Source organism: Triticum urartu, chromosome 6 (genome assembly GCF_003073215.2).
Source record: "Triticum urartu cultivar G1812 chromosome 6, Tu2.1, whole genome shotgun sequence".
NCBI classification, from domain to species: Eukaryota; Viridiplantae; Streptophyta; class Magnoliopsida; order Poales; family Poaceae; genus Triticum; species Triticum urartu.
In genome coordinates this window covers 89,770,863-89,794,467 of record NC_053027.1, presented here as the reverse complement: position 1 = coordinate 89,794,467, position 23,605 = coordinate 89,770,863, and the positions used below count along the sequence as shown (strand labels likewise).

General features: G+C 45.5%; 1 protein-coding gene and 1 pseudogene across 7 annotated transcripts; one reads left to right on the top strand and one right to left on the bottom strand.

Annotated features, from left to right (window-relative positions):
• Nucleotides 1-9,504: 9,504 nt before the first annotated feature.
• On the bottom strand, nt 9,505-10,391 carry LOC125513739 (annotated as a pseudogene).
• A 6,516-nt stretch (nt 10,392-16,907) lies between these two features.
• On the top strand, nt 16,908-19,578 carry LOC125516202. 7 transcript variants are annotated; one of them, XM_048681685.1, is made up of 6 exons: nt 16,912-17,281; nt 17,367-17,513; nt 18,427-18,510; nt 18,640-18,650; nt 18,722-18,826; nt 19,153-19,578. In XM_048681685.1, exons 2-6 carry the CDS (start codon nt 17,482-17,484, stop codon nt 19,203-19,205), a joined length of 285 nt encoding a protein of 94 aa, XP_048537642.1. In that variant the 5' UTR covers nt 16,912-17,281; nt 17,367-17,481; the 3' UTR covers nt 19,206-19,578. The 7 variants fall into 7 exon arrangements, 2 of the variants coding, with proteins under 2 accessions (XP_048537642.1, XP_048537641.1); XM_048681684.1 differs by lacking the exon at nt 19,153-19,578 and having other exon boundaries at nt 16,914-17,281; nt 18,722-19,146; XR_007287288.1 differs by lacking the exon at nt 18,640-18,650 and having other exon boundaries at nt 16,908-17,281; nt 17,367-18,510; nt 19,153-19,565.
• Nucleotides 19,579-23,605: the final 4,027 nt, after the last annotated feature.

Genomic DNA, 23,605 nt, shown 5'->3' with positions numbered 1-23,605 from the left:
TCTAGGGTTTCCTTAACTTCTTCTAGGGCATTACTTGACATTCCCTGTTTTTTGTTCCAACTATTGGGTGGAAGAGATCTATATATGCCTCCTACTTTGTTTGCATTTCTTAGAAGTTAGAATATTGTTAGTCTGATTCAAATCTTGTGGATAGTCTTTCTACAACTGGTAGTGCTGCTCTCCCAGCGGTTCTACCCCCTCAAGGGGCGGTACAACCGCTGGAGCGGTACTACTGGTTGTAGAACCGGTACAACCGCGATGTCTGAACCATGTAACATGGTTCTCTCTTCTTTGTTTTGCAATCAATCTATTCCTCTGTCCGTGTGGGCAATCCTCTCATCTTTGTTGGGTTTCTTGTGTTCTTCCCATGTGTGTGTGTGCAGGAGGCTCTGGTTCTCGCTTTGCTCCTCGTACCAAGACCAAGTAGAGGGTTCGGAGATGCAAGCGCCCGGTTGAATCTGATGGAGAAGAAGTTGTGATTCCCACCAAGCCCACCCACCATGAGAATTCTGTTGCTGCCAAGCAACGTGTGGTCATGCCCCTGCATTGATGGAAAACCAAGGATTGGGAAGCCTTCCAAACAAAAAATACATACGAGGTTCCCATTGGGCCTCTTTGGACCACCCTTCAGTTCCGGAATGAGATGCCAATGCGGATTGTTCATGAACTCTTTGAGCACAACAAGAATAGGTATGCCAAGCAATGGACTATTGATCTTGGTCACTTGAGGAGCAGCTTGGATAACTTTGGGGTGGCCTTGGCTCTGTGTGAGGAGTTTTACTTTGTCAAGCTCATTTCTGTCAACTGTGACTTTGATGTTCAGCTTATCCATCAGTTTTATGCCAATGTTCACTTTGGAGAAGATGATGCTCGCACTCTTTCGTTCATGTGCCGTGACGAGCTCTTTCAAGTGCCCTGGAGGGTTTTCTGCAATGCCATTGGGTATGAGGACACCGGTCTCGAAGGGAAAGATGGGATTCGTCCTCACGACCATCCCCATTCTATGCCTAAGGAGAAACTTGCTCCTCTATACATTCATGGACAAGGCATTATTGGAGAATCAAAGGATCTTGAGAAGGTCTATGACATCATGCATCGAGTGTTTTGCAATGTGCTTTTGCCCAAGGTTGGCAATCAGGATGAGGTATATGGGTACCTAGTTGACTTGCTTGTTTCTATGAAGACCAAGGTGGGATCTGGTGCTACCTTTGATATGTCCAACTGGATGTGGCACGAGATGTATAGCATGGTCATCTATAGAAAGGTCCCCATTTATGCTCATTTTGTCATGTGCTTTCTGAACTCAGTTTGGGTTGTTCGTCACCCTAGAGAGCTTCTCACTTCTCTAGATAACCTCACCGTGCATGAGGTCAAGCAACTCAAGAAGAAGAAGCATGCCGAGCCTCACTTTCCGGCTAATGATCCCGAGGATGTCTATGCCACTTCAGATGATGAGTACTTTGAGATTGGGCCAGGGGCCAAGCCTTCATGGGTGACCAAGGTCACTACTAAAGTAAATAAGACCTTCTGCCTCCAGACTGACATTCAGAAGAGGATGTATGAGGCCCATGTCAATGAGAAGCTTGCCAGGCGTTGTCAGATTGCTATGATGAGGCACCTCAACATGCCTGTCAAGAGTGGATCTGAGAAGAGCATCACCCCTGAGGACCAGTGGATCCATGCGCATAGCATGTAGTCTGATGATGAGGCTCCTCGCCAGCCTTCTACCTCCTTTGCTACTGATGATTATATCATGGAGGATGCTGACAAGGACGAGGATGAGGAGTCTGATGATGAGGAGGATCCAGATGTGACCGAGGAGTCGGAGGAGGAGTACTGAGCTCTGGGGCACTAGCTTCGGTCTTTTCCTTTTTCGTTTCTTCATGCCAAAGGGAGAGATGGTTCTATTAGGTCTCAGCATTTGCACGGGATTTCCTTGGGTTTGTGTTTTTCATGCTTGGTGTTGAACTTGTGTGTGGACCTTGTTGCTTATCTCGACTTGCATGGTGTGAGACATGTGATCCTCTATTTATCATTAATGTCGTCTATCCGTTAAAGTCTTCACTCTCTTATTATGCGCTTATTGCTTATCTTCGCATGTCTAGTAGGAGTGGTGGGTCAATAAGATCTAGGGGGAGTCTTGCTCCTAATGTGTGCCTTTGCATTCTAAAAGAAAATTCAAATTAGTGCACACATCTAGGGGGGAGTCTCGTCTATATCTTCTAGACCTCTCTCTTGCAATTTGTGTTGTTGTCATCATCCACCAAAAAGGGGGAGATTGTAAGGTCATTTCCCTACTTTGTGTTTTGGACGATGATGACAACTCTTTGTTGGTCTAATCTTGTGCTAAGTGCTTCAGGTTCTCGGTGATTAGGCTTGCATCGATTAGTTATTCTCTCTGGAAGGAAAACATCGAAGACGGTGTTTGTCTACGTGTTTATCTCTTTGGTCGTAGGAAACCTGTACTATTAAGAGGGAATACACATCGGAAGGAGTTGGGTGAATCATTACACATACACTTTTTGCTCGCCCACCTTTGCCTTCTGTTTCTTGTTAGAGAGAGAGCTCCCCTTCTTTTCAACTGTTGTTGTGTACTCTCAGCAGTTGTACCCCTCGCTCGAGCGGTTGTACCGCTGGCCCTTCGCACCGACCCAACCACCACACCAAGGGTGATACCCTGGGGTTGAACATCCCAGTTCATCACCAAGCGGTTATACCGCTACCCCGGGGCGGTGGTACCGCCACGTTGCTTAAAAATGACTGTGGTGTGTCATTGGCGGTTGTACCGGCCAAGTACCGCTCAACAATCGGTCTCGTTTCTGTTTTGATGCGGTACTTGGGCGGTGGTGGCCCGGTTGTTCCGGTTGTGCTCCGCACATCGGTACCACCAATGCCCTAAGCGGTTCTACCACTTAGGACTTAGCCACCCCGGGTACCAGGGCCAGGCGGTTGCACCAGCGCACTACCGCTCGATCACCGCTCACAGGGGTGACTCCTTTCTGTTTCAAACAGTGCTTGAGCAGTGGCTGAGCGGGTTGTTCTACACAACCGGTACTACCGCTTGTCTTCCCGGTTTTACCGCCTGGTAGGGTTTCTGCAGTATACCCGTGAGTCCCGGTTGTACCGGGACGAGGAGCGGTTGTATAGCTGCAGTGCTATTTTCGTAGTAACGGCTGGATTTTAGGGTTTGCTATATAAGGGAGGTTCTTCCACCTACCACTCTTACCTCTTGCCTCTCTCTCTCCACCATTAATGCCCTTCAAGCTTTCTTGCCCGATCTCTCTCTCTAGCCACTCAAACCTGTTGATTTGCTAGTGATTGAAGGAGGAGACCTAGATCTACACTTCCACTGAAGGATAGTTTATTCCCTCATACTTTATTGTGTGGATTTTGTTACTCTTGGGTGTTTGAGCACCCTAGACGGTTGAGGTCACCTCGGAGCCATATTCCATTGTGGTGAAGCTCTGTGGTTTCATTGGGAACCTCCAATTCAGTTGTGGAGAGAGCCCCAACCTTGTTTGTAAAGGTTCGGTTGCCGCCTTCAAGGGCACCAATAGTGGAATCATGACATCTCGCATTGTGTGAGGGCGTGAGGAGAATACGGTGGCCCTAGTGGCTTCTTGGGGAGCATTGTGCCTCCACACCGCTCCAACGAAGACGTACTTCCTCTCAAAGGGAAGGAACTTCGGTAACACACCCTTGTCTCTACCAGCTCCACTATTCGTTATCTTTCACCTTTACTTGTGCAAGCTTATATTGTGTTGTATCCCTTGCTTGCTTGTGTGCTTGTTGTTGTTGCATCATATAGGTTGCTCAACTAGTTGCATATCTAGACAACCTACTTTGATGCAAAGTTTAAATTGTTAAAGAAAAGTTAAAAATTGTTAGTTGCCTATTCACTCCCCCCCCCATCTAGTCAACTATATTGATCCTTTCACTCATGTTTTTAACCTTTCAGTTCTCCGTGTTTCAAGGCCATGTCTCTACATGCTAGGCTTGTCAAGTTAACCAAATTATTTCCGCATATGTACAACTAGCTTACACCATTGTATGTGAGCGAAGTGTCTATCACACCCGATCATCATGACGTGCTTCAAAATGTCAAACTTTCACAACGGTGCATACTAAGGGAGAACACTTTTATCTTAATATTAAGTGAAGGGATCATCTTATAATGATACCGTCGTCCTAGGAAAAATAAGATGCCTAATAAGATAAACGTCACGTGCAATCAATATGTAACATGATATGGCCATTATTATCTTGTGCTTTTGATCTCCATCTCCAAAGCACCAGCATGATCCCCATCATCACCGACATAGCACCATGATCTCCATCATCTATGAGGTGCCGTCATGTGGTTGTCTCTGCCAACTATTATTGTTTCTACAACTATTGCTAACTCATCGTGATAAAGTAAAGCAATTACATGGCATTTTAATAATTGACACGCGGGTCACACAATAAATTAAGACAACCCTATGGCTCCTACCGGTTGCCGTACTCATCGACATGCAAGTCGTGAACCTATTGCAAAACATGATCATCTCATACATCAACATATATCAAGTCACATCTTGGCCATACCACAACACATCACATGCCCTGCAAAAACAAGTTACACGTCCTCTACATTGTTGTTGCAATTTTTTACGTGGCTGCTAGGCAAACTATATGAACCTTGGGGCTGGTAGAACCCACTGATATACTTCCAGACCCCTCCGGAACCTTCTAGAAGTTTCGCAGTACAATACCCGAAAAACCGAACTTCTTTCGGAACCCCGACAACAACTTTCCATGTATAAATCTTTACCTCCGGACCATTCTAAAGCTCCTCGTGATGTCCCAGATCCCATCTGGGACTCCAAACTACTTTCAGACTTCACCATATTAATATCTCAGCACCCTAATGCTACAGAACGTTAAGCGTGTGAGCCTACGGGTTCGAGAACTTGCAGACATGAACGAGACTCCTCTTCGATCAATAATTAATAGAGGGACCTGGATGCCCATATTGATTCCCACATATTCAGTGAAGATCTTTATTGGTTGAACTACGATGCCGAGGATTCAATTAATCCCGTGTACAATTCCTTTTGTACGATGATATGTTACTTGCCCGAGATTTAATCATCGGTATCTCCACACCTAGTTCAATCTTGTTACCCGCAAGTCTCTTTAATCATCCCGTAATACAAGATATTGTGATTAAACTCATTAGTCACATGCTTGAAAGCTTCTTGTGATGTTTTATTACTGAGAGGGACCAGAGATATCTCTCCTTCACATGGAGCGACAAATTCTAGTCTCGATCCATGCAACCCAACAAACACTTTCCGAAATACCTTAGAGCACCTTTATGGTCACTCAGTTACAAAGTGACGTTAGATAACCCATAAAGCATTGTTCCGGTATTTGGTAGTAGCATGATCTCATGGTCTAGGGAACACATACTTGACATGAAGAAAGTTGTAGCAAATAAACTAAGTGATACTAAATGATGCTAAGCTTACAGTTGGGTCTGTCAATCAGATCATTCCCCAAATTGTGTGATCCCGTTATCAAATGACAACTCATGTCTATGGTCAGGAAACCTTAACCACCTTTAATCAACGAGCTAGTTAAGTAGAGGCTCACTAGGGACACGGTGTTGTTTATGTATCCACACATGTATTTAAGTTTTCGGTCAATAATACAATTCCAGCATGGATAATAAACGTTTATCATAAAAGGGAAATATGATAATACATCTTTGTTATTGCCTCTAGGGCATATTTCCAACACATCACGACCGCGGGCTGGGCATTGCAAGCATTAGAACCCAATGACTCCTAGGAGGGGCGGCTGTTGGCGATGCCGCAGCTTGCCCTGTCGCCTGGCCGGGGATGGCAGGGAGCGCATACAGCGGCGTCGGGGCTGGGAGGAGTGTGGTTTGACCGGGGTTTATCGGGTCTTTGTGGGGGCAGTGGTGGGGGCGGAGTGGGCCATAGCGGGCCGGTCCGATATGGCAGTGGTGTTTGGTCGCATCCCGGCCTCCCTTCGCCCCACATATATGGGTTGGATATGAGGGTTGCTGGGTTGCCCGGGTGCTTGGGCTGCGTGTGGGGAGCCGGGTTGGGTGCTATTTTTTCATTAGAACCGTGACTGAGCAACCCGCCCGGGCGTTTGGGGGCGGATTTAGGGCGCCCGGTCATCGATTTTCTAAGCGGGTGCTTGGGAGCGCGAGGGGTGCGCCCAATCGGCGTGATTTCGGTATTTTTGCACGTATTTTAGCTTTTTTGCTTTTCAGCTCTTTCTTGAGTTTTTTTAGGTTTTGAGGAACTCTTTTTCTTTTTAGGGAAGCGGTGTTTTTTGCGAGAAACACTTTCTTCGAAAAAGAAGAAGCACATATGTGTTTTCCCAAAAAAAAGCATAGCCGAGCAAAAAAAATGAAAAGACAACCGTGCTTCTGTTTTTTTTGTTTTCATTTTTGTTTGTTTGGCTTTCGTTTTTTTTGTTGGGGGAGGGGGGGTTATCATGAAAAATATGTTCTTTGAAACCTATTGACAATGAATCTAGTTTCGAAGAATTCTTTTTTTTGCGAGAAAAACTTTCCATCTATTCATCTTCAACCATGGTACAACAAACACTAGAAATAATAAAAATTACATCCAGATCCGTGGACCACCTAGCGACGATTACAAGCACTGAAGCGAGCCGAAGGCGTGCCGCTGTCATCACCCCTCCCTCGCCGGAGCCAGGCAAACGTTGTTATAGTAGACAGTCGGGAGGTCGTCGTGCTAAGGCCCCATAGAACCAACGCACCAGAATAGCAATCGCCACAGACGAAGAGTGTAGATCAAAATGATCCAACATGAAGAGACACGAACGAATACGAACGACGAACAGATCCGAACAAATCCACCAAAGTCAGATCCGCCAGAGACACACCTCCACACGCCCACCGATGATGCTAGACGCATCACCGGAAGGGGGGCTAGGCGAGGAGATCTTTATTCCATCTTCAGGGAGCGGCCGCCGTCTCGCCTTCCTGGATAGGACACAAGCCCTAACAAAGCTCAAAAAAAATCTAAAAACAGAGCCCTCCCACCGGCAAAGTCCGAGATCCATTCCGTCTCCATGGCCCTAAGGCCACCGGATACGGGATGGGCCGGCGCCGGCGCCGGCGGGAGGCAGAGAACCCTAGATCTTGGAAGCGGCGGCTGGCTAGGAAGACGTGACCGATGTATGGCCCTAGCAGCTAGCTGTTGGAAGACCGAGTCGACCGACACTAGTTTCAAAGAATTCGACATGAGAAATCTGTGGAAACTGTTCCTGATCTAGGCGCACGGTTTCCTAAATTAATGATTTTACAGGGTTAGAGATTTTCGTTGGTGGTGGGCCGGGAGCGAAGAGAAATGTTGGTGAGGGGGAGAGGACAAATCTGCAGCGCACGCTTTGAGATGGCTACAAATAATTAAAGGGCACCGCTAGGCGCCGGCGCATCGGCCGAACCTTTCGGCCGGTCCTACCCTAGTCGCCCGATCGGTCCCTCCCAAGCCGCTAGATCCTTATCCATACAGGTCATCTTCTTCCCTCAGGCTCGCGAGAAAAAGGACCCTCCGCATCTCACCAGCCCCGCGCTCTCCAGTGGCCGTCCGCATCGCCGGTCCCCACCCTCGCCGGCCGTCCTTGTCGCCGGTCCCCGCCCTCGCCGGCCGTCCTCATCGCCGGTCCCCACCCTTGCCGTCGGTCCTCGTCGCCGCCTCAACCCATGTAGCAGCTGCACCAGTGGTTGCAGGTCTCGGCGGCGACGCTCGTAGCTTCTGTGGCGACGGCCGCAGCTCGCCGGCGTGCTTGCCGCTGCTCATGCCCGTCCAGTAGCAGCTCATCGGTCACATACCTCGCGGTTGCAACCTCTCGCTCACCCCCGTTTCAGCAAAAAATCCAGCTTCGCTTCCGACCAAAAAAATGCATCGTTGTTCGATGCAGCAAACCATGACTGCAGATGTAGCTGGATACGACACTGGTCGTAGCAAAATCCAGGACCGCTGGTAGCATGTAGCATGAAACCCATGACTTCCATCCTCGCTGAATGTTGCTTGGACTACTCGTGGGTTGAAGCTATTTTCAACTACAAATGAAGCTTATCTGTGAACGTTTGCAACTTTTTCAGTGAAGCAATGCCTGATTGAAAACTTTGTACATATTTTGGTTGAAGCTTTTTTCATCTAAGGTTGGAGCTTTTTTGGTAACGGTTGCAGCTTTTTCAGTTTGGAAGTGTTTGTACATTGAAAAACTTCATCCATGTTCTCGAAAAGCTGCAACCGGCGAGCGTGGTGACCGCGCCGGTTGCAAGCTGATTGTAGCAAAATGAGATGCTGATTGTAGCACAAGCGCAACGTGGTTGTAGCAAAAAAAATGCCGATGGTAGCCAAGAAAAACATCTTCGTCGCCGTCCCAACCCAGTCGCATCTCTGGCATGAATGGATGTAGCAAAATTTCTCGCCGGTCGTAGCAAAAATTGATGACGATTGCAGCAAAAACTCGTCTCCGCCGTTGCGGATTGTAGCTCCGCCATGAATGCATGTAGCAAAAAATGGTGCTGGTTCCAGCATGCCGCGACGCTGGTTCCAGCATGCGGCCGGCATGGTCGCAACTCGCCGGTGGTGATTCTCCCACAGATGTATCTTCGCTGGGCTCCGGTTGCAGCTCATTTTCCCACCCCCATGTCGGAGCATTTCAACAAGCGGTTTGTGGAGAAGGAGCTTGAAGACGACCGCGCGTGGAAGAAGATAACGGAGGGCAGAGTACAACGCACCAGATATGATGAGAGAAAGAAAAACAGTCGTGATGGGCCTAGGGCACGTGGGCGGGCCGAGGAAAGGAAAAACAAACAATGGAAAACGTGTATCGAGAGACATCGTAGTGCTAGATCCCTTCGCGATCGAGCAGCTTCGGCCGGTCCGTCGGTACGCAACGTTTTCCATAATTAAAGTGACGTGGAAGATGTGAACGCGGCAAAATAACAATTAATGATTATTGGTGGGGTTCGTCTATACTATAAGATACTGATAAGCCTTAGTCTCATCCATATCTGGCCACTCTCGCTCATGGGATTGAAAAATGTAGTATTCACCACTGAAGGAATTGTAGTGTCCCTTTGAGCCGTGCATACAGGTCATCCATCCACAATTTTCACACCTGAGTGGCCACAATTGCAATACAATTACTAGGTGGTTGGTTATTTAACTAACAGTGCTCCAATTGCCTAGACCATGCGTTTAACTAAAGACCATTTGTCTCGCAATCCTGTAAATTAGCACCAAAAGATGTCCCCGGCTATGTCACAACCATTCCACATCGCTATTCCTGCAACTAGGAAAAGGGGGGCCAATATCATACGGGTACATCAAATATGAACTTACTTTTTCTTTTGCGGGGAAAATATGAACTTACTTACGAAATGATTTGGGGGACTTCACCTATCAGCAATGCAAGAGTCCGTAGGATTAACAATTTATAGAAGCCATGCACGCAGATCATCGGCCCCAATTGAAGCAAGCTAACACAAAACTTATGTACTCGGTGGATAACCATCTAGTAGCTGTAGCCATCCATCCACACGCTTCCAAGAAGACAAGCCGATGAAGCAACACCTATGCAGCAGCTAACTACCTTAAGCCATACCGGCAGGTCGGGGGCGACGCACGCATGCTATACCGGGCTCTCCAGGTCCGGCTCCCGTCCGGCGGTCTCCGCCCTCTTGGAGCCGTCTTCGCTGCCGGAACCGGGAGAGCAGGGTGCGCGCGGCAGACGGGGCAGGTGGCCTGCGCGCACAGCCAGACGTCGACGCACCCGACATGGAACGAGTGCCTGCACCCGGGCAAGGCGCGCACCGCGTCGCCGTCCTGCATGGCGCTCAGGCACACCGCGCACTCCTCCCTTACCTCGCTGCCGTCGCCACGCGCCTCCGCCTTGAATCGGACCACCGGCATGGCTGCCAGCGCCGCCTTGTCGAGCCCCCCTCCGCCGGCCCTCTTCCTCGCCGGCCCGGCTGCCGTGCTGGATCCCGTCCGATGCACGCCGTCCCGCCCGCTCCACCGTACGTATAGGTAGTTGAGGTACAGTATCACCCCGTAGAGTGCGAGGCACACCGCCGTGAACGCCGCCACGAGCTCCAGCGTCCCGCTGGAGCTGCAGCACCCCCCGCCGCCGCCCCCATGCTGCGACGCCGTCGTCCCCGACGGGCCTCCCGCCGTCGACATGCCGATCTGTGGACGCCACTTCAAGCAGGGAACTGGCAGTGTTGTGCCGTGCGGTTTCTTGCTTTGCTCTGTGTGTTGGGTGGGTTGGTGCGAACAATGATGGTTTTCTTGGTTTGTAGTGTAACGGCCGGTGGTGCTGGCGCCTGGTGGAGGGCTTGGATTTTAGTGGCGGGGGATGGCCTGGCGGTCATGCGGGGCTGCTCTGTCTTCCACGTTACAAGAGACTAGCGCATATGTCCGTGCGTTGCAACGAAAGAAATATTTTTTTATGAGAAGCATCGGAGACATAATTGATGTGTTCATCAAAACGGTCTTCATAGTGGTGGCGCTACAGAGCGAGGAGGTGCGACGTTCTCATAGATCATGTTTGGCCCACGAGATCTTAATAGTGATGGGGTTGGTCGAAGTGGTGGCCACCACCCAACTTGTGCCTTTTTTCTTTGTGTCCGCCACCATGTCTGGTTGTGGTTGCCTCCTTATTTTGTGGCAGCACGGCGACCTTCAGGCCATAGTTGTTTCGACCATTCTCTCCTATAATGACGTAACAAATATAGTACAAATTGTAGCGAATCCCGTTTCATTGGTATAATCAACATATAACCAGGTAGTCCCTACTTTACCAGGGTTTATTCTCTGTAATTATTTCAGCGATCACTTGCTCACATATTTTTAGTCAGAGCCAAGCCAACATATCCTCTTTTATTGCCATGTGTCCACAATTTTTTTTAATTATATTCAACAAAAATATTCTTTTTTATTGTCAAATAGCACGTCGGATGCACAACAGTTCAAGTCTGGCCAGGCAAGTGGCAGGCACCAAAACGACATGTGTTTGTAAGGCGCGAACGAAAATTCAAAACAACCACTGAATTGAAGGATCAAACTCACGACCTCAAAAACTCGACCACGTGCTGCTAGCCACTCGAACAAACAACTCCTGCTAACAAATGGCCAGCGCGAATGTTTAATAATATACTGTAGCGTATCATTCAAAACATTTTCTTCTCATCTTATTGAACTTATCAAAAAATAAATTAATAATTATGATATCTTGAATATTATTCGAAACATGAAAATTTATTGAAATTCACAAAAACAATTAAAAATATGAATCTTTTATAAGAAAACGAACAATTTTTGAATATGTGAAATTTTTTTTAAAATTAAATATGTTTTAAACATTGAAACAATTTTGAAAAACATGTTTTATAACACAAGCATTACTTTGAATTTGTGAACTTTTCAATAAAAATGAATATTTTTTAATTTGTATCATTTTCAAAATGCAATTTATTTTGAAAATATCGAACAATTTTGGAAAACATAAAAAACAATTAAAATGCGAAAGTTTTCTATGGTTTTCAATAAATTCTGGAATGGGAATAAAAATCTAAAATTTGGAAAAAAATTCAAAATGGTAAAAAATATAATAAATTCTGGAGATTTTACGAAAATTAATCAAAAACTAAAATTCTGAAAAATTGAATTTATGAAAAAAGGAAAAACAAAAAGAAACTTGAAAGAGAAAAAAGAAAAAGGAAAGATAAAAGAAAAGGGAAAGAAAAGAAAAAGGAAAAAGAAGCAGAACAGAGAAAAAATAAAAATGGGTCGTCCCAATACTGGGTGCCATATGCGAAACCTCGTCTATTTTACGCCCAGTGCGGTAAATAATGGTTCTCAGCTGCATGGACAGGAAATAAATGGGCTGGGCCTTAGCGCGCGCGGCCACGTATGAGATTTTGCATAAAACTGTTTGTTTTATGGCAGATGGACATACAGAAAATTAGTACCACCTTGGATTAAAAAAATCGATGGTGAACAGATGAAAAAATCGACGAAACGCACCTTGCTTTATTAGTAGGTATAGATTTTATTGATAATTAATTAAGTGATAAGACTTTGCTTTTGTGTATCAGTCGAGTGACGATCAGTGTAGTTGTGGTGCTAGGATCGGCAGGGCTGGATGCTGCAAACGACAACAAAAAATGTTGTGACGGTATTGCAAGCAACGACAACATATACTACAACCGCCCTGACTAAATTGCTACATCCGTCAATGGAGAATGTTGCAACGGGTGAGATGATGTGCTACACTCGACATGGGACACGACATGCTACAATCAGCAAGACGGATGATGTAACCGGTAGGAAGAAATGTTGTGAACGATGGGACAAAATGATGCAAGGTTGACTGAGACTTGGTTAAATCTGAGTGGACTGAGTTTTAGCTTCCTTGTTCTCTCCCCCTTCCACACTACCACCACCACCACCACTAGACCCGCCCCCCTCTTTTTGCGGGCTGACACTACAGGAAAAAACAGTTTTCCCGTGTGTTACCCTATAAGTCGTGTGCTATTTTTCGGGGACTCGGCTTATATTTCCTTTAAGCCGAGTGCGGAGGAAATAACACCCGGCAAATAAAATGCTCTCGGCTTATAGTATCCAGTAAGCCGAGTGGTCCTGAAAAGCCCTCGGCTTACATGAGGTACACGGCACCTACACAAAAAGGCTATCGGCTTATAGCGCACACTCGGCAAAGATATTTGCCACGTGTCTACAATGGAGATGGTTGACGGGGCCATCACGGAGCAGCCTATAAGCCGTGTGCCCAATGGGAGCACTCGGCTTACATGGCATATAAGCCGTGTGTCAAGTGAAAGCACCCGGCTTATATTTTCTCAGATTTTTGCCAGCCTATTTTTTATGGCAAAATGGTTTTAAAATGATTTCCATTCTTTCTCACTCATTTTCTCCCAACTAGTTTTCATGGGACTTATTTTTTATGGCCTCAATTTTCCTATCTCTCTCTATTTACTGCCACTTTAATATTTTGATGGTCTTGTACTCTTCCAATCCCCTAGTGTACCTATATTAGGATCACATGCATAAGGATAGGTTGTTGCGCCCCTTATTCATGTTATTAGATGAATGCTTTTGTTGGTGGGTATGTCAAAAAGTATGTACCCCCTAGCTTTTTGGCCGAAAACACACTTGCCACATAAACACGACAATACCGCAGAAAGGTTTAGGGTCTGGCATGTTCAGAAAGTCCGGAAAGGTTTAGCAGCCAAAAATGCTCTTGTCTCACAAACGCGACAATCTCGCAGGAAGGTTCTGCACCTACAATGTTGTAGCCGCACCTAGTGCCGCTGAGAGGGAATCTTGTGAAGGCATGTCCTCAAACAAGGTCTGGCATGTCACCACGACGTGCCTTAACACAAACCAAGAGGAATTCACCTCGGTCAAAGACCTCTCAAGTCCGGTCAAAGATGTAGGTCGGGCCCGTGGATCGGGGAATCCCCGAAAACAACACGAGAGAGAGTAGGAAGAGCACACCCACCTGCATATGGCCCAAATATATGTATGAAAGGGTTGTACAATGTTTAAATACTAAATGCACAACTACGATGTGGCACTTCTCTCACAAACATGACAGTCCACAAGAAGGTTCTTGTAGGGGAACATGCTACGGAACAAAAATTTAAATTATGCTACACGATCACACACAGGAGCAGTATGAAGATGGCGGTAATGACAAAAATCACCGATGGTCGGAGTAGCGGAAGCAGTGACGAGTCGGCGCAGTTTAACGATCCCATGGATTCCCGCAGTTAGGTTATACCTTTTAGCCACGAGAAGAGTTCTTCGAGACGAGAGTCGAAGTAGACGACCTCTCCGAGGTATCCATGTGTTCTATGGTAGTAGTCCGGTAGAGATTTGACGTCCAGGAAGAAGAAGTGCGAGAAAACTAGAGAATGAGACAGCCTAGTGATCTTCTCGTCTAACTAGAAGTCTAATTCTATTGCACCAATTAGACTGAGATTATAACTCATCTAATTAGGAGCCTAAACATTTAGGCCAATTAGGCCGGGAGCGTGTAGCTATGCGGGAGAGAGGCCCTTGGGTTTGATGTATCTCAAGAGGGAGGCCTCCCTACATGTATAGGTGGGAGACGGAGGAGGGGGCGCCACAAGGAGGGGGATCCTTCTCCTCTTCCACTTGGTGGAAGAGGGAAGGATTCCTTCCCCTAGAAATTCGGCCTAGGGCCTGCCACAGCCCATGGCACCCCTTGTGGGGCCATATCGTCCCACTAGGGTTCATCATCTCATGACGGCCATTCACACTTTTCTTCCACACAAAAATCTCGCATTTTTTGGATGTCTCTGGAGCCCATTCCAACGACAACGAGAACTTTCCATAACCCCCCTCGAGCCGATCAATAGTTAACAACGGGATCTGGACATGCCTTCACATGGTCTGGCATGACACCATGACCTGCCTTAACACAAACCAAGAGGAATTCACCCCGGTCAAACCCCTCTCGAGCCGGTCAAAGATGTAGATCGTGCGGGCCATACGGATCAAGGAATATTTGAAAACGGCATGAGGGAGGGTAGGAAGAGCTCACCCGCCTACATATGGCGCAAATAAATGTATGGAAGGGTGATGCGATTGTTAAATACCCAACCCACAATTTCAATGCAGCACTTGCCTCGCAAACACAACAATCCCGTGGGAAGGTTCTGCACCTACACTACTGGTGCCGCAGAGAGGGAATCTTGTGAGGGCATGTGCTCCAACAAGGTCCGGCATGTCAACATGACCCTCCTTAACACAAACCAAGAGGAAATCACCTCGGTCCAACCCCTTTCGAGTCCGGTCAAATACGTAGATCGCACGGGCCTACTAATCGAAGAATCTATGAAAACCATGCGAGGGGCGGTAGGAAGAGCACACCCTCCTACATATGGTTAAAATATATGTATGAAAGGGCGGTGCAATGGTTAAATATCCAATACATAAGTTTAATGTGGCACTCGCCTCACAAACGATAGTCCCGCGGGAATGTTCTACACCTACAGTGTTGGTGCCACGGTTAGCGGCATCGGGAAGGATTCTTGTGAAGCCATATGCTCAAATATGGTCTGGCGTGTCAACATGGCCTTCCTTAACACAAACCAAGAGGAATTCACCCCCGGTCAAACCCTTCTCGAGTCCGGTCAAAGACGTAAATAGTGCGGCCGGGCCCTATAGATCGGGAAATCTCTGAAAACCGCACAAGGGAGGGTAGGAAAAGCACACTCACCTCCATATGGCCCAAATATATGTATGAAATGGTGTGCGATGGTTAAATAACCAATGCACAACTTTGATGCGGCACTTGCCTCACAAACGCGCTAGTCCCGTGGGAAGGTTCTGCACCTATAGTGTTGGTGCCTTACATAGCGCCTTTGGTCCGGCATGTCACCATGACCTGCCTTAACAGAAACATAGTCAAATTCACCTGGTCAAACCCTTGTCGAGTCTGATGAAAGACATAGATCATGCGAGCCCTAAGGATCGGAGAATCTCCGAAAACCGCATGAGGGAGGGCAGGAAGAGCACACCCACCTTCATATGGCCTAAATATATGTAGACATGGGTGGTGCGATGTTTAAATACCCAATGCATAACTATGATGTGGCACTTTCCTCATAAACGCGATAGTCTCGCGGGAAGGTTCCGCACCTACAATGCTGGTGCTGCACTTAGTGCCGCTGGAAGGAAATCTTGTGAAGGCATGTCACCATGATCTGCCTTAACACAAACCAAGAGGAATTCACCTCGATCAAAGCCCTCTTGAGTCTGGTCAAAGACATGGTTCACATGGGGCCTACGGATCGAGAAATCTCTGAAAACCGCACGAGGGAGGGTAGGAAGAGAAAACCCACCTTCATATGACCTAAATATATGTATGAAAGGGTGGCCGATGGTTAAATACCTAACGAACAACTCCGATGCGGCACTTGCTTCACAAACGCGACTGTCTCGAGGGGAACGTTCTGCACCTACAGTGTATGTGCCGCACTTAGTGCTGCCGACATGTCACCGTGAAGGCATGTGATCAAACAAGGTCTGACATGTCACCGTGATATGCGTTAACACAAACCAAGAGAAATTCATCTCGGTCAAAACCCTTTGGAGTCTTGTCAAACACGTAGATCACGTGGGCCCTGCGGACCGAGAAATCTCCAAAAACCGCATGAGGGTGGGTAGGAAGAGCACACCCACCTTCATATGACCCAAATATATGTATGAAAGGGCGATGTTGGTAGGGAGTGCCGGCGAACAGACCCTCTACCCAGACCTACCAGACCGACCAGGCGGCGACGTCCCCTCTACCCAGCAGCATAGAGGCGATGCAGGACGGTGGGAGCGGGAGTGGGCGCGCGGGCTGGTGGCCTAGTGCTCTCATGCGGAGTAGCTAGGGAGAGGTGGCGTCACTGCGGTGCGGTGCCAGACAAGTGTGGTACCGGAGGGGAGTGGCGACGCCTGATAGGGTTTTGCCCATGTACAAAATCAATAGATGCACCCAATTCGGCCGAAACCCTACCAAAGGAGTTTTTCTTTTTCTTTTTCGATTCTAGCCCCACCTTGGTTGCACCAAAACAAGTCGATGGAGGGGCTATCGAGCCGTCTAGTTTCTGTGAACCGCCCGGTTCACCGGGTTTTAGAAAACCGACTGGATCGACCAGTTTTTTGAAAAGAAAATACCAAAAATATAAAATGAAAATGCAAAAAGTAAGATAAAATAAAGAAAATAGCTGTTATAAAATAAGAATGTAAACCGCATGCCAGTATTTGACACTCGGCTTACCTTAGCACAAAACGCGCGGGAATTAACAAAAATCAGGCGCGCTTGCTCTGTTTCCCCCAAAATCGACCGCTGCTTTTCCCCCAAATCAGGCGGGTCGCCAAAATCCTCGGTGCCCGTCCACCACTCGTACGCAATCCCACTCCCCATCTCCTCGCTCCCCTCCCCCGCCCACTTCACCGCCGGCGACCGCGACGGCTCATCTCCTCCCTCCTACATCACCGCCGCCTGCAACCACCGGCGACCTTTCTCATGGGCTCAACCCTATCCCCCACCCTCCCCTCACGTTCTCTCCCAGATCGGATCGGATCGAGAATCAGCAGGTTAGCCGGTGGCCAGATTCGCGGCGGTCCGTCTCTCGGGCCTCTTTTTTATGCTCCCAGATCAGATCGAGCAGCAGGTCCGTTGTTTATTTAGTAGGCCATGGAGTTGTTGACTCCATTGTTGATTTAACAGACTAGTCCGTTGTTCATTCGATTTCACAGGCCATGGAGTTGGTGAAGTTGGCCCTCCTTCGTCAACTTGGTTAGAGGTCCAAGTTCGAGGGACCTGACGAGAAGGAGGACAAGGACCACCGGGAACCAAGACCTCCATATAGCCATGGCAGCAGCCGCACCTTCCCCTTCCACAAGGTCTTCTCCTCCCCGCAACATGCATCTCTCTCTGTTCGTGGTGTACAAATTCTTGATTTTTTGTTCTATGGTTAGAGTAAGTCAGTAGAAAAGTTTGACACTTGACGAAATTCCATGGTGATTAGGTATAGGAATCCATCCTAGGAAAGATGAGAGCAAAGCTGCCTATATTGACGAAATTCTTGATTGTTGGATCACGAGGATCTAGGATCTCTCTCTATCGACAAATCTGACTTGTTAGATAGCACTTTCACTTATAAGTACAGACAGATGAATTTGCATCACTTTTTGTTCGGCATGTGAAGACTAAGACGAGCGGACCCATTTGTAAACATCACTCATGCAGATTTGTTCCTAGTGTAGATTTGGACACAATCCCTCTTGACTTTGAGGTTTTTTCCCATGTCATCGCTACTCCGTTCGAAGCTATTTTCTCTTCTGGTTGTGAAACCAAACTATGGTGACGAGGTCCCTCTTGGGTTTGGTTTACTCTGAGGTTGTGCACCACGATTCCAGGTTCTTGTGTAGTGGTATGACCAAATTCTGCAATTCATATCATATCTTGTTCTAGATGATGCGTTTATGGTTGATGCTTATGCTCATGAATGGCATTTCATTTTGCACCTGATCTAGCTCACTGTCATTGTTCCCTAAAATTGCTACTGGATATACATTGTTTGGTTAGTGCTTCCATTCTTTGTGGACTAAATTGGATGAAGAAAATGTGTTGATTTTATATGGTAAAAGGTTGCTACCTTGCCCTAGATGTCTACATTACTAGTTATGCTCTTTTCATCTACAAATAAATTATCACACTAGACTACCCTCTTATTGCTCATGTGGTCTTTTTTGGGAAGCCCAATCCTGCTTTATAAATAACTTATCACACCTCACTGCCCTGTTTATTTTGTAGCTCACCATTTGCTGTTGTACATGCTGATTGTAGTCAATCTGTTGGATGCCTCGACCTAGTTACATCACATATTTTAAAATCAAGGTGCTAGTCTTTTTCATAAATTTGTTTACAGGCTATTCTTGTAAGTACCATAATCTGATAATACATATGTTTGTGTGGCGTTGGCTGCGTGGTCATTTGTTACTCGTTTTTTCTCCATGACCGGTTCAGCTTATGCAAGGGTAATTGTAGTTATGTATATTCACCACTTTTGCTACAGCCAAGTGAAGTAATTGATTGTTTCGTCATGCAGGTGTAGTAGGTGTTCATGGAAAAAGACAGAAATTTTTAGGAGATGAGGAGTTACTGAAACATTGGCTGCAGCGCAAGGCCTCAATGTGGCCAAATCAACTCAATGGTATGTTGTGCTGGGCACTCAATCATTATGTGAAGAGTTGTGAGTTTGCACTGCTACTATTTGAAGAAACTGTAAATTTTGAGACTTTAGTTGCTAGGGATGGAAAGCTGGATGTCTGGTGTATGTTTAGTACAGGTAGAAATTTTCTACCCTACCACTTGCTGTTGTACATGCTGATTCTAGTTCATGTGTTGGATGCCTCAGACCTAGTTACATAATGATACGTCTCCAACGTATCTACTTTTCTAAACACTTTTGTCCTTGTTTTGGATTATAACTTGCATGATTTGAATGGAACTAATCTGGACTGACGCTGTTTTTAGCAGAACTACCATGGTGTTATTTATGTGTAGGAGGAAATGTTTTCGGAATGACCTAAAACTTCACGAAGACACTTTTCAGAAAATAAGAAAAATACCTTCCAAAGATGAAGGTCAGGGGGCCCACCACCTTGCCATGAGGGTGGGGGGCGTGCCTCCCCCCTAGGGCGTGCCTCCCTACCTCATGGGCCCCCTATTGCCTCTCCAACTCCAATTTCACTTTCATATATTGAGTTTCAGGGAGAAACAAATCAGAGAGAAGAAATCATCGCGTTTTACGATACGGAGCCACCACCAATTTTTAAAACCTCTCGGGAGGGCTGATTTGGAGTCCGTTCGGGGCTCTGGAGAGGGAAATCCGTCGCCATCGTCATCATCAACCATCCTCCATCATCAATATCATGATGCTCACCGCCGTGTGTGAGTAATTCTATCGCAGGCTTGCTGGACGGTGATGGGTTGGATGAGATCTATCATGTAATTGAGTTAGTTTTGTTAGAGTTTGATTCCTAGTGTCTATTATGTTTTGAGATTGATGTTGCTATGACTTTGCTATGCTTAATGCTTGTCACTAGGGCTTGAGTGCCATGATTTCAGATATGAACCTATTATGTTTTCATCAATATATGAGTGTTCTTGATTGTATATTGCAAGTCTTAGTCACCTTTTATGTGTTATGATCCGTTAACCCCGAAGTGACAATAATCGGGATACTTACCGGTGATGATCGTAGTTTGAGGAGTTCATGTATTTATTATGTGTTAATGCTTTGTTTCGGTTCTCTATTAAAAGTAGGCCTTAATATCTCTTAGTTTTCGTAAGGACCCCGCTGCCAGGGGAGGGTAGGCCAAAAGATGTCATGCAAGTTCTTTTTCATAAGCATGTATGACTATATTCGGAATACATGCCTACATTATATCAATGAACCGGAGCTAGTTCTGTGTCACCTTAGGTTATGACTGTTACATGATGAACTGCATCCGACATAATTCTCCATCACTGATCCATTGCCTACGAGCTTTCCATATATTGTTCTTCGCTTATTTACTTTTCCATTGCTATTGCTATCATCACTACAAAATACCAAAAACACTACTTTTACTATTGTTACCTTTCGTTACCGTTATCACTACGATCATATTACTTTGCTGCAGATATTAAGTTTTCAGGTGTGGTTGAATTGACAACTCAGCTGCTAATACTTGAGAATATTCTATGGTCCCCACTACTAGGAAAAGGGCTATAGATAGGATTGACACTAATGGCGCACCAGGGAAGTAGTGCGCCACTACTATATACTAATGGCGCACTAGTTGGTGATGCGCCATTAGTGTGGAAGACACTAATGGCGCACCAGAAAATAGGTGCACCACTAGTGATAATTTTTTTTTCATTTTTACATACATACTAATGGCGCATCCTACCGAAGTGCGCCATTACTAGTTCTAACTAGTAATGGCGCACCAGACAGGGAGTGCGCCAGTACTGAATTTTTTTTATTCTTTTTTTTGCAAAACTACTAATGGCGCACCGCCTCACAGTGCGCCATTACTAGTTTAAACTACTAATGGCGCACCCTGTAAAGTGCGCCATTAGTATATATTTTTTTTACTTTTCTGCAAAATTACTAATGGCGCACCACCTGCAGGTGCACCATTAGTAACCAGGGTTACTAATGGCGCATTTGCAGGTGGTGCGCCATTAGTAACCTGAGACCCCAACAAGATATTTTGGACAGCCACACCTACCCACTCACTTTCCCCACTTCATTTCCTCCACCTCCTTCTCCATGCTTTCGGCTGCCTCCTCCTCACCTCATTTCCACCATAGATTCATCAAAATTAAGTGGTGAAATTACCTTTTTTTGATAGGTAAGTAAGGGGAAAGCTATCTTCATGATGTAGATCTACTTTTTTACTCCCTAGCTCACTCCAACAACGTGCACATGCACTTTTTGTGGCCTAGCTAGATCTATGTATGTTTGTGTTGTTGCATGTGTTTGTGGTGTTGCATATATGTTTGTGTTTGCAGGTACCGGTATTTGAAATGTGATAGTTGCCAATATTTTGCCGGAATGTTGATTCATTTCCGTTTCGGCGAGAATTTTGGCACTATGCATTCTTTTTGGTCCTATTTTTAGGGAAGGTCATGCCAAATTTTTTCTTGGTTCTAAAATATCGTTTTGCTCTACCCCGCAGGCGACCATGGTCCGCACAATGACCGAAGGCATCGTGAATAGGTTTTTGAGCTTCGCGAAGGCCGAGATGCTTCAAAAGAACGAGACGGAGATAAGATGTCCGTGTCGAAGATGCAAGCTGAAGAGCCTTATTGCGGACCTGGATGTATATTTTTGCGTGCTAGATCGAGGGCTTCAAGATAGAACTTGTTGTGAATCTTCTAGTATCTGTGTGAATTCTTATATGTTGATTCTTGTTGACTCTTGTCCCTTATCGATCGTTTGCAACTTAACTTTAGAATCTCATGCGTGTGGTAATGGACTTACAGGTTCCATCACAGATGCCATCGACGGTGGGCATACATGCTGTGGTGGAAGCTCATTGCATCTTTTTGGTTCATGCTTAGTGTGAACTTGGAAGTCATGCTTTCGTTTGTGAGCTCTTGTTGCATATGTAAGGATGTTGTTGTGAACCTTCGTTGGATATGTATGCATGTGTGAACTTGGAATGTATGCATGCATGGACATTGAACTAATGGTCGGTTTGTTATGTTGTCAAGTTGTAATATATTGTTGATGTGAACCTTCGCTGGATATATATATACATAAACACTATTCTGATCACGGGATCAGAATAATATTCTGATCACAACCTGACCTGCCCCGCTAGTAGTACGTTGAACTTCCCTGTGAACTTGGTTGAACTTCCGCAAACATTGCCCAAATGGGGCTTGCGATATACCGTTGGAAAGCTATGGACACCAATATCATGACCCAACTTAAATTTTTGGCAAAATATAAGCGGTTTAAGAGCAGTTTTGAAAACCATTTTTTCTTCGCACAAAAAACGTGAATCGTATTTTTGATCGCATTTCTAAACCGTTTATCGGAATGAGGCATATAATATGGCGTTGAAAAGCTGCAGCAAAACCGCTCCTTACACATGTTGAAAGTTTTCTCTAATTCCCTATGGTTAAAGAGTAATTTGAAAAAATATCAAATTTCGTAAACCGAACAGCTGAGTTCGTTTTTTCGATGTCATTTCTAAACGGCTAATCCAATGGAGGCATATGATACGGCTTTGGAAAGCTTATGAAAATATGCTACTTTTTCATCTGGAAAGTTTTTTTTTCTAATTTTGAATGGTTTAAGAGTAATTTAGAAAATGGTGCAAGTCCTACCGAATTCGTATTTTCGAGCTAATTTTTTAACCGTGCGTCCGAATGCAGCAACTGATATGGCGTTGGAAAAGCTAGAGTAAATGCGAAGCTTTTTGGTATGTACTGTTTCTCCCAATTCTTTATGGTTTTAAGTCAGTTTCAAAAATGGTGAAAATCGTATTTTCGCCGTAATTTCTACAAACTTTATCTGAATGGTGCAAATAATATACCACTGAAAAGCTATGGAAAATGCGAAACTTTTTCATGTTGATGGTTTTCTCTGATTCCTAGCCGTTTTCAAGTAATTTCAAAAACGGCGGGATCATGCGTTCTGCCTTTATCGCGAAACAGATTCTTCGAAAATGTACCGCGTGAAGAACCTGAACTTCTCGACGCGTGTACCTGAACTTTACTCTATTTTTCACGTGATTTTTTTTGCTCGTAGGTCTCCATCCACTGCTCGTAACTCTCCACCCACTCACCGGAATTGAGCAAGTGATATACCAATGGAAAGCTGCTATAAGCACATAAATTTCCCATGTTGATCGTTTTTTCATACTCGTGATGATTTTAAAAGTTTTTCATCTTAAATTCATTCAGCGTAGTAGTTGAACTTCATGCTGTTTTCACGTTGAACTTCTGTGACGTACTTTCGTTTGTAATTATCTCATTCATTCGTGAGTATTACACAAATGATATTCCTTTTATGCAAACCTCTCTCACAATAATTTTTCATCCGACCGAGGACTTGAACTTATAACAACAAAATTTTTAGTCTTTGCTCTTTTATTCCTTTTTAATACAAAATGCACACCGTGTAGTACATGAACTTCTAACGGTTATCAATCTAAACTTCTCACGGTTACATGAAAATATCTGAGTTTTTTATGAATATTAATTTGAATTTCTTAATCTTTTTTACGAAATTTTGAAGCGCCCTATTTTTTAAAAGTTGAACTTCTTTATATTTTTTTGAACTTCTTGTTTCCATTCTTTAATAACAGGAAAATCTGAGTTTTCTATAGTCATCGAACTTCTCCATCTTTTTAATATGAACTTTCTGGTTTTATTTCTTTTATCCTTCTTTTATGAATTTTGAAGCGCTCTATTTTTTAAAAGTTGA